Source organism: Camelina sativa, chromosome 1 (assembly GCF_000633955.1).
Source record: "Camelina sativa cultivar DH55 chromosome 1, Cs, whole genome shotgun sequence".
In the NCBI taxonomy this organism is placed as follows: Eukaryota; Viridiplantae; Streptophyta; class Magnoliopsida; order Brassicales; family Brassicaceae; genus Camelina; species Camelina sativa.
The window spans coordinates 1,257,588-1,267,718 of record NC_025685.1 but is presented as its reverse complement, the minus strand read 5'-3'; the positions used below and the strand labels follow the sequence as shown (position 1 = coordinate 1,267,718).

Genomic DNA, 10,131 nt, shown 5'->3' with positions numbered 1-10,131 from the left:
CAGGTGTACGCAATCCGTCAGAGCATTGCAAAGGCCCTCGTTGCTTACTACCAGAAGTATGTGGATGAGCAGTCGAAGAAGGAGATTAAGGATATCTTGGTGAGGTACGACAGGACTCTACTTGTTGCGGATCCGAGGAGGTGCGAGCCGAAGAAGTTTGGTGGTCGTGGTGCTCGTGCTCGTTTCCAGAAGAGTTACCGTTAAAAAATACTACTGGTTTGCCTTTTTTTTTTTTTTTGTTTCTCTATCAAACGTTTTGGGAGTATGAATGAATATGTTGAAATTGTGAGACTTTTAGATTCTATTTTGCGTTTATTTTAATGGGTTATTGGATAATGGTTACTCGATTATCTCTGGAATTGATAAATTATGTCTTGATCACTCTTCTTTTTACTCGTTACTGTTTGTGAAAAGTGTCTGGCTTGTCTCCTGCAACGTTGATTGATGATATTGACTTTAGAGTAGCTCTGCTCAAGTAATTTCCCCAGCTAGTTTTTGATGCAATTTGTCTTGCTAGAGAAATGAAAATAATTTTCTTGTATGAATATTTGATAATTGCTTTCGGATTTTTAAGTTTGTCATGTGTACTGTTGTTTAAGCCATATTTTTCGAGAAAGAGTTTGATGATGATTTGGTTTGGTAACTTCTGTACTTCTGTTTTTCATTCATGGAACGTAACCTTGTTGTTTTTCTTGGAATGAGAAACAACTGAAATTTGTAGAAAGCTAAGAATTTGTCGAGCCTCTGTGTTTATGGATTTGTTTACTTAGAATGCTATTGATTCTTCGTTTTCCCTGGCCCGTTTACTCTAATCTGATGCGTTGATTGCTGAATCAATTACTAATCGCCCAACCGCTTGAAACGAAAGCTAGTCTGAGCGTTCGACTTTGATTTTTAGATTCTAGAATATACGAACGACCGAATTACCCTTAAATTGTTAAGGTTACCCTCAACTTTGAAGCAATCCTCTTCGTTTCAAAAGGTCAATACCGTCATGCCGTCAACAATGTCGCTAGACCTCGACACTGCCTTCGGTCAAACGTTCCTTGGATTTAGGTCGAACATCTCTTATCTTGGTGTAAACGTTTAGATTGTATCTTAGAGATTGCTCAAGTCCACTCCCCTCCTCGTTCAGGAATGTCAGTTATCGCAAGAAATTTAAGTTTTATAAATGCTGAAGCCTTGTGGAGCTCCCCTCTTCTCTATTGGGAATCTTTACTACTATCACTAAAAATTTTCATATCTTTTGGTATAGTCAAGCTGGAAAGTCTTCTCATGGATTCTAGTCCTTGGCTTCGGTGTCTACAGTTTGTTCAACCTCTTCTCATGGCTTCTTCGTCTTAGCATGTCATGTGGTGTACGAATCTTAGAGATTGATCATGTTCGGGATGAAACTGAGACCTTCATCATAGACATCTCGAAACTCAACAGACAGAAGGAGCCTGCCTAGTACGTACGATTTAAAAACAGAGAGAACAGAGAACTCTGTTTGAAAGTAACTCAAGAAGATGATTTAGGTACAGTGGGGATGAAGTAGATGTTTATAATTACATTTGTTACCGAAATTTAATTACGATGAATACTGTGGTCATTGTTAATCAGTAGAGTTTGTGTGTGGTTTACGTTCATGATCGTAAATGTGCGGTGTTTTTAACTTCTAAAATTAAAAGAAATTTATGGCTAATGCTTGGTTACATGTTAAGTGTCTACTCTGATCATCAAAGCAAATCAGAATCACAATTACATCAAATATTCAATGTTACAGCTCAAACATTTAGATCATCAGTAGTAGATTGATGTAATTGACTTGTAACGAAAAAATAACATGAATATATATTCAATGAATTTATCTGTGCTATATAATTAGCCTATATGCTTCTCATCTAACACTCTTTGTACCCAATTTTTTTAATTAGAACAAAAGAAATCATGGAATTGCTTCTTCGCCTCCTTGTAGCTCACGTTATCTTATTGGCTTTATCATATTCATTTGTGTATTGTTACGATCCAAGTCCTCTTCAAGACTTTTGTGTTGCTGCCAACGAAACTAATGGAGGTATAATCTCTATTATAGTTTAGTGTTCGGTCTAGTATCTCTTTAGCTTCCGCTATAACAAGTCTTTTCTTGCAGTTTTCGTGAATGGAAAAGTGTGTAAAGATCCAAAATCAGTAACGGCAAATGATTTCTCTTATTCGGGATTAAACATCCCCGGAAACACAACCAGCTTCATCGGTTCTAATGTCACAACGGTGGATGTCAACAAAATCCCTGGCCTCAACACCCTCGGAGTCTCCCTCGCTCGCTTAGACTTTGCCCGGGGAGGTCAAAACCCACCGCACATACATCCACGCGCCTCTGAAATACTCATGGTCACCAAAGGAACACTCCTGGTTGGGTTTGTCTCTTCGAACCAAGACAACAACAGACTGTTCTCCAAGGTTCTTAGAACAGGAGACGTTTTTGTGTTTCCCATTGGTTTGATACATTTTCAAATGAACGTTGGGAGGACAAGGGCGGTTGCGTTTGCTGGGTTTGGGAGCCAGAATCCTGGCACGATTACGATCGCAGACGCGGTTTTTGGATCGAGCCCTTCGATTCCTCGAGAGGTTTTGGCAAAAGCTTTTCAGTTAGACGCTAACTTGGTTAGATTTCTCCAGATAGTGTATGGTCCTGCATTATGGTCGTAGAAATTTTTTAAGGTAATAAGGTTTTAGAGGATTGATGATAATATAAATAAGGAGGTACATCACATGTTTGGCTACAAATTATTGTATAACTTTGTAAGCGGGTAAATTAAAACAAGATATTATGTGTTAATAGATTTTTTTTTTCAACACCAACGTAAGGGTTTACTAACATTTTAAATCAATAAATAAGGCATAAAAAATGAATTTGATTATATTTGTGTTATTAATACACCGCAAGCTCCACTATAGTCTATAGAACAAAAAGACTATTATACAAACTCAAATGATAAACAGACAGGCTTTACAAAGTTAATAAATAAAACGCAAAGCATGCATGGAAGTCCCAAATTTTTTAATTTTCTTGTATTGGGGCCTTGGATTTAAGTCCATTGTATTACATTAAAACTCGATCAATCTATTATCTATATAGTAGATGCAATTTACTTGTAAACTAAAACCAACTGTTTTGGGACGACTTCTTGGCTATATATAACGCATGCATGTTCTCATGCAGCATGACTTAATTCACAAATGAAATCATACTAATCAACATTTCTATTTTAGAAAAAATTAAAACAAAAAAAATGGAAGGTCGTCTTCGATTTCTCTTAGCTAAAATCGTATTGTTGGCTTTAGCATCTTCGTTTGTATTTTGTTACGACCCATCTCCTCTTCAAGACTACTGTGTTGCAGTTGACGATATAAATGGAGGTAATCTCTATCTATATATTGCACATACTGTATATGACTCATTAATTTGATATTCTTTAAACCGGATTTTATATGTCAAAATCAGAGTAACCTAAATTATATTATTCAAACCTCAAACCCTTTAAATTTAACTACTTCGCTTCGCAGTTTTTGTAAATGGGAAGTTCTGTAAAGATCAAAAACGTGTAACGGCGAATGACTTTTATACTTCCGACCTAAACGTCCCCGGAAACACCAGCACCGGTCCCGGCTCCACAATTACTGCCGTTACTGTTGAAAGAATGCCTGGTCTCAACACTCTCGGGGTTGGTATTGCTCGCATTGACTTTGCCCCGGGAGGTCAAGTCCCACCTCACACGCACCCGCGTGCCAGCGAGATCTTGTTAGTCATCAAGGGCAAGCTTTTCGTTGGATTTGTATCGTTGAACGAATACAACTACACGCTCTTCACCAAAGTTCTTTATCCCGGAGATGTGTTTGTGTCTCCCAAAGGTTTGATACAATTTCATGCGAATATTGGGAAGACAAATGCGGTCGTGATTGCTGCTGCTGGGAGCCAGGAACCGGGCAGGATCGTGATAGGTGATGCGGTTTTCGGATCGAACCCTTTGATTGATCCGAATGTTTTGGCTAAAGCTTTTGCGCTGAACTTGAACAAAGTGAAATATCTTCAGGCAGTGTTTTCTTCTCAAGATGACATACGTGATTAGTCTAAAATAATAACGACAAATATAGTTTAGGCGGAATAAGCTGATGATTAGATATATATATATATATATATATATATATATATATATATATATATATATATAACAGGAAATACAAACAACAAAAATGTGCGCAAAATAAAAATATGTAAGATTGTAATGTGCTAATTACTGTAAGAAATTAATAAAGCTAATGAATAAGTAAGCCATATGTTTTAGTTTAAGATTTAAGAGGATGTGAGTGAGATATGGGAATAAAAAAAGAGGTTTGTGGACCTCATAGTGGAATGTTAAAAGAAAAAGACACAAACCTGAAAATGTCCTACGAGATCTTAATAACGTGTTACAAAATCGCTTCAAGAACGTCCATGTAGAAAACGCATTGTGATATTTTTTAAAAAAAAAACCATCTCTATAACCAAAACAAACATAATTTAATCTTTATAACAGAGAAGGCATGGTTTATAGTTTTAAATTACTTTACATATTATAGACACAACACAGACTACACAGTATTCATGGAAGCAAAACACTCTTACAGAGGGGCTTAACACTAATTAAGGATTATGTTGTTCTCTGCATATTGGACTCCAAATTCATTTACAGTTTAGAGCTTGCGATGCACATGGTTTATGTTATTAAAATGTGTTTTATTATATCATATTGTAATTTAATAAAGAGTAATACTGGCCACGTCTGGATTTTTAGCTTGTATATAACAAAATATTCCAAGTTCATTTTCTTAACTCCAAAGACTTTATACTCGCATATGCAGTCATATTGATGATATAATCATTTACTTGAACAATAATCACACAAATTAATATAGTTACTTGATCATATTTCCTTAGGAGAGAGTTTGTGTGTAGCTTATGTTTATGATAAATTCGTTATTACATCTTCTCACGTTTGAAATTTCCAGGTAATTTAGGAAAACTTCGGATTCAACACTTCAATACTTTGAATTCTAACATATTTAAAATTTGTTATGAGGAAGCTAGCTAGCTAGTCTTCTTATAACGAGTTTGATTCATTATAAAAAGTAAACTATTTGTTTCAAACTTAACTATTCATACAAGAAACAAAAAGGAAGAGTAAGAAGAAGAAGAAGATAATAAAAAAACCATAAAGAAAACAATCAAACCTTAATTTGATAACCAGTCAGACTTCATTAATTAACATATAAACATATGTTAAAGAAAACAATCATACCTAGAAACAAAATGAATGCATGAATGTCCACATTTTATAATTTACTTTTATTAGGTCTTGATATTTATTCGTACGTACAAACAAAATCAATCTATAATTGTTAGATGTAATTTACTTGTAAACTAAAATAAGTTAGTTTTGGACGACTTTTTCTGACTATATAAGTGTATATATATAGCGCATCCATGTTTCTCATGCATTATCGCTTAATCCAACAAAGACAAGGAAATCAAAACCACAGGAGCAATTATATTTGAACCCAAAAAAAAAAAATGAAAGGTCGTCTTCAATTTCTCGTAGCTAAAATCATATTGCTGACTTTAGCATCTTCGTTTGTATCTGGTTATGACCCATCTCCTCTTCAAGACTACTGTGTTGCCGGCGTCCAGGATATAAATGGAGGTAGTCTCTAATAAATCATAATTAACGTAAAAAAAAGAAGTTATTAAAATTAGTAATCTCTACCTTGCCAAAAAATTAAGATAAAAACAAATTATTTAAATCTGTATAGAAGTTGCAAACTAGAATATATGGCATGAAAACATAGGCGAGCACACAGTTCGTTACTATATAACTTTCATTTTCAAATTTAATTACAAACCTTTAACTGATTTGTTCTTTATTAATTTTGAATCGTAGTTTTCGTAAATGGAAGGTTCTGCAAAGATCCAAAACTAGTAACATCCAATGATTTCTTTGCTTCTGGCCTTAACATCCCTGGAAACACCAGCAACCGCCTTGGGTCCTTTATCAACCCCGTTGATATCCCTGGTCTCAACACTCTTGGGGTCTCCATTGCCCGCATTGACTTTTCCCCGGGTGGTCAAATCCCACCGCACACTCATCCACGGGCCTCCGAGATACTTTTAGTCATCAAGGGAAAGCTCTCAGTCGGCTTTGTGTCGTCGAACGACTACAACTACACACTCTTCTCCAAAATTCTTTATCCAGGAGATGTGTTTGTTTTTCCCATCGGATTGGTACAGTTTCATGCAAATGTCGGGACGACAAATGCGGTTGCCATTGGGGCGGTTGGGAGCCAAGATCCTGGTTTGATCGCGGTAGGTGATGCAGTTTTCGGGTCGAACCCTTCGATTGATCCAAATATTTTGGCTAAAGCTTTTGCGTTGAACATCAACACAGTGAAATATCTTCGGACAGTGTTTGCTCCTGAAGATGATATCGTTAATGAATAAAATTAGTGAGAAATAATAATTGTGGATATATAATTTATATTTGATGGTTATATACTATTTAAAATATTTAGTAAAGTGTAACAAATACATATTAACAAATAAATAAAATACAGATTAATATTATAATCAAAGTTCACAAACGTTTTCTCTTACTCTCTGACTCTCATATTATGTACTTAACGTATAATATAAAATCAATTCAGACGAATAAGCTTAAGTTTAATCTATTTAAAGAAAAATAGAATATGGATATGGACCGGATAATGAGATTAATGGGCCTCGTTAAATGGGCTTTATATAGGAAATGTCTCGTTTCGAATCACACAATTCAATTCACAGCGTTTCAGTGAAGTTCGCCGTCGTCGGAACTCATGGATCGACCACCGTCGTTTCCGCACTATCAAAACCCTAATCTGAACTTCTTCCACCATCGTCCTCCTCCAAACCCTAATCCTAATTTCTTCTTTCGACCTCCTCCACCTCCACTTCAAAACCTTAACACTCACCCCATCGCTCCATCTCCGCCGCCGATTCGCGAGCTCTCCGGTACTATCTCATCGTTACAGTCTCTGTTGTCGGAATGTCAAAGAACCCTAGATTCTCTCTCTCAAAATCTAGCTTTAGACCACTCTCATCTTCTCCAGAAGGACGGAAATGGCGGTTTTGTTCGTTGCCCTTTTGATTCAAATCACTTAATGCCACCAGAAGCTCTCTTTCTCCATTCACTTGGTTGCCCAAATCCTCTTGACCTCACTCACCTTCTTGGATCCTTAAGTAGTTACCGGAACACACTCGAGTTACACTGTGAAGTACAGCTGAAGGACGATGGTGGTGATCTCTGTGTCTCCTTAGATGATGCGTTAGCTGATTTTGGAACTAGTTTCTTCTACAAAGATTGTCCTGGAGCTGTGAGCTTCTCTGAGCTCGATCGCAAAAAGCTAACTTTAACACTTCCTAATGTTCTATCTGTGGAATGTAGCGATTTGGTAGTTCTTGATGAGAAGGAGAAAAATAGTATGCTAGGGATATTACCGTCTGATCTCTGTTCAATAAAGAGTGAGATTGATCAGTGGAGGGATTACCCAAATTCGTATTCCTATAGTGTTCTTTCTGCTATTCTGGGTTTGAATGTGATTGAAACGAGCGAGTTGAGCTCATGGATTCTGGTTACTTCCACGAGATTTGGTGTAATAATTGATACTTACATGAGAGATCATATATTCTTGCTCTTTCGGTTGTGTTTGAAACCGGTTGTGAAAGAAGCTTGTGGATTTATGTTGGAGTCTGATGTTAATGCTGTTGGTGTGCAGAAGATTATGAGCTGCAAAAGTAGAGTATTTGAGTGTCCAGTCTTGGTTCGAGTGTTTTCTTGGTTAGCTTCTCAACTTGCTGTCTTGTATGGAGAAGGAAATGGCAAGTTTTTTGCTCTAGATATGTTAAAACAGTGCATACTAGAATCCGCCTCTCAAATAATGTTGTTTCGGTCAGAAAGAACCACACTGGATGATGCAAGGTTGAGTAATAAGGATGGGAAGATGGAGAAGCCCTTCGAGAGTAGTTCAGGTGGGGAAGGAGGCAAAACTTTGGACAGTGCTCAGGTGATATCTGTGTCCCGTGTTGCAGCAGCTGTTGCAGCATTGTATGAAAGATCCATGCTTGAAGGGAAAATAAGGGCGATACGATATGCCCAACCACTAACAAGATATCAGCGGTAGGTTTGAAATCTTTCAAAGGCTATTAATCATATCATGTTTGGATCTGAGTTTGATTCCTCATGAATGTCTCTGTCAATCTGTAGGTTGGCCGAGCTTGGTGTTATGACAGCTAAAGCTGAGGAAGAACGGAAAAGACGTTCTAGCTACCAGCCTATTATTGATCATGATGGTCTTCCGAGACAACGCTCATCAAATCAGGTTAATACTAAACTAACTGTTATATAACATGAAAGAAACAAATATTACTGTAGGGAACTTATATTGAACGAACTGAACTATATGTATATATATATATATATTGTTTATAATGGTGTAGGATATGAATAAAATGAAGACAAGAGAAGAGCTTTTAGCTGAAGAGAGAGATTACAAGCGTAGGAGAATGTCATACCGTGGTAAGAAGGTGAAACGAACGCCTCGACAGGTAAGAAGCGGTTTCCTTTTCAATGCCTATGGTCATCACAGTTTCTTGTGTTTTGAATGTTTTGATGCAAAATGATCAGTGAATATTTGGATAGAAATGGGATTGAGAAAACTGGCCCTTCTAAAATCATACTTTCATTATGATCATAGTTCAGTTAGCAATAAAAACTTACATTATCTGCTTCTTTCACTGATTTTTCTCAATCTTTTGTTTTGTAGGTGTTACGTGATATAATAGAAGGATATACAGAAGAAATTAAGCTAGCAGGAGGGATTGGATGTTTTGAGAAAGGAATGCCATTACAATCCCCGTCTTCTGTAGGCAACGATCAGAAAGAAAGTGACGTTGGCTACGAGACTGCACCATCAACATTAACAGATGCATCATCAAGAGTCTATAAGCAATGGAATGGAGAGAAACATGCAGATATTGAATATTCAAAGGATAGCAGAAACAATACAGATAAAGTAAACCGGCATAAGGAGTATGATTCAGGTAGTTCGCAGAGACAGAAGAGTCACAGATCATATAAACACAGTGATCGAAGAGATGACAAGCACAGTGATCGAAGAGATGATGAATTCACAAGGACCAAACGGCATAGCCTCGAAAAGAAGGCTTATCATCAAAGCCACAGATCATCTCGTGAGAAGAGTTCATCAGATTACAGGACCAGAAGGGATGATCCATATGACCGCCGCAGTCGGGAACCTAGGAATCAAAATTCGTTTGAAGATAGATACAATCCAACAGAAAAGGAGTTAACTTAAAAAGAAGGTAAGTCAATTTAAAACCACCTCTCTATCTCCTTATCACCGTGTGGGCTGGTCTGACTTTAAAATGGGTGCTAAATCCCGATGATCTTGCAGTAAAAGTTTACCTGGAGCATCAGAGCAATTATGTGTGAATCTGTATCCTCTTTTGTATCCTTCACCAAATTCTTACCTTGTTTGATGCATCTGAGTGTTATCTGTCTTTATCTCACTTGGTGATACTCATTTTCCAGCTCTCTTGGATTTATAGTTCCACTGTAGTTACCATAGATGCCTATATATTTCAGTTTCCTTTTTCTTCTCTGGTTGTGACAGATTGAAGTTAATTAAGTATGTTCTTGCTATGAACACGCCGTGAGCCATGAGATTGCTGGGAAGAAATGGTGAACTCCAGAAGTGATCGTAATTGTGATATACTCCTATGTTTTTTAAGTCTCGTTACTTTAGGAAATGCATGTAGATGACAAAACACCAGTTTAAGTGATGTAATCCCTACTGATTTTGCTTCTGTTCCTATTTCAGTTTTGCCTCAAACTTCTCTAATTCCTGTCATAATCATATAGTTTTACTTAAAACCAGAAAACAAAAACAAAACACTGTTATGAAACAAAAATGAACCAATAACATAACAGCTTGTGTCAGCTGAAGCAACTAAGGAACTAGGATTGAACAATCGGCCAAGGATTCCTTGAATGCTGAATGAAA

At 36.8% G+C, this 10,131-nt stretch overlaps 5 protein-coding genes across 6 annotated transcripts in view; all 5 read left to right on the top strand.

Annotated features, from left to right (window-relative positions):
* Positions 1–381, top strand: part of LOC104699359 (40S ribosomal protein S16-1-like) — a 1,934-nt gene extending 1,553 nt beyond the window's left edge. The window contains exon 2 of the mRNA XM_010414758.2: positions 4–381. Within this exon, the coding sequence (XP_010413060.1) occupies positions 4–204 (201 nt within the window). The 3' untranslated portion in view covers positions 205–381. The remainder of the gene's footprint in view (positions 1–3) is intronic.
* LOC104699265 (germin-like protein subfamily 1 member 6) lies at positions 1,713–2,820 on the top strand. The gene is made up of 2 exons (XM_010414621.2): positions 1,713–2,056; positions 2,132–2,820. The coding sequence occupies exons 1-2, from the start codon at positions 1,930–1,932 to the stop codon at positions 2,686–2,688; spliced, it is 684 nt and encodes a 227-aa protein (XP_010412923.1). The 5' UTR covers positions 1,713–1,929; the 3' UTR covers positions 2,689–2,820.
* Positions 3,242–4,150, top strand: LOC104703283 (germin-like protein subfamily 1 member 5). Its single transcript, XM_019237380.1, has 2 exons — positions 3,242–3,399; positions 3,547–4,150. Exons 1-2 carry the CDS (start codon positions 3,273–3,275, stop codon positions 4,107–4,109), a joined length of 690 nt encoding a protein of 229 aa, XP_019092925.1. The 5' UTR covers positions 3,242–3,272; the 3' UTR covers positions 4,110–4,150.
* On the top strand, positions 5,521–6,634 carry LOC109129332 (germin-like protein subfamily 1 member 3). Its single transcript, XM_019237368.1, has 2 exons — positions 5,521–5,720; positions 5,958–6,634. The coding sequence occupies exons 1-2, from the start codon at positions 5,591–5,593 to the stop codon at positions 6,512–6,514; spliced, it is 687 nt and encodes a 228-aa protein (XP_019092913.1). The 5' UTR covers positions 5,521–5,590; the 3' UTR covers positions 6,515–6,634.
* On the top strand, positions 6,844–9,969 carry LOC104699106 (U11/U12 small nuclear ribonucleoprotein 48 kDa protein-like). 2 transcript variants are annotated; one of them, XM_010414480.2, is made up of 5 exons: positions 6,844–8,225; positions 8,313–8,427; positions 8,546–8,653; positions 8,872–9,430; positions 9,523–9,969. In XM_010414480.2, exons 1-4 carry the CDS (start codon positions 6,886–6,888, stop codon positions 9,421–9,423), a joined length of 2,115 nt encoding a protein of 704 aa, XP_010412782.1. In that variant the 5' UTR covers positions 6,844–6,885; the 3' UTR covers positions 9,424–9,430; positions 9,523–9,969. The 2 variants fall into 2 exon arrangements, with proteins under 2 accessions (XP_010412782.1, XP_010412838.1); XM_010414536.2 differs by having other exon boundaries at positions 6,886–8,225; positions 9,742–9,969.

Excerpts from the sequence above, each read along its gene's own strand:
- LOC104699265 (XM_010414621.2), top strand. The coding sequence starts at position 1,930 with ATGGAATTGCTTCTTCGCCTCCTTGTAGCTCACGTTATCTTATTGGCT. Across the intron at positions 2,057-2,131 it reads TGCCAACGAAACTAATGGAG|TTTTCGTGAATGGAAAAGTG; the intron begins GTATAATCTCTA and ends CTTTTCTTGCAG.
- LOC104703283 (XM_019237380.1), top strand. The coding sequence starts at position 3,273 with ATGGAAGGTCGTCTTCGATTTCTCTTAGCTAAAATCGTATTGTTGGCT. Across the intron at positions 3,400-3,546 it reads AGTTGACGATATAAATGGAG|TTTTTGTAAATGGGAAGTTC; the intron begins GTAATCTCTATC and ends TTCGCTTCGCAG.
- LOC109129332 (XM_019237368.1), top strand. The coding sequence starts at position 5,591 with ATGAAAGGTCGTCTTCAATTTCTCGTAGCTAAAATCATATTGCTGACT. Across the intron at positions 5,721-5,957 it reads CGTCCAGGATATAAATGGAG|TTTTCGTAAATGGAAGGTTC; the intron begins GTAGTCTCTAAT and ends TTTGAATCGTAG.
- LOC104699106 (XM_010414480.2), top strand. The coding sequence starts at position 6,886 with ATGGATCGACCACCGTCGTTTCCGCACTATCAAAACCCTAATCTGAAC. Across the intron at positions 8,226-8,312 it reads CCACTAACAAGATATCAGCG|GTTGGCCGAGCTTGGTGTTA; the intron begins GTAGGTTTGAAA and ends GTCAATCTGTAG. Across the intron at positions 8,654-8,871 it reads TGAAACGAACGCCTCGACAG|GTGTTACGTGATATAATAGA; the intron begins GTAAGAAGCGGT and ends TTTGTTTTGTAG.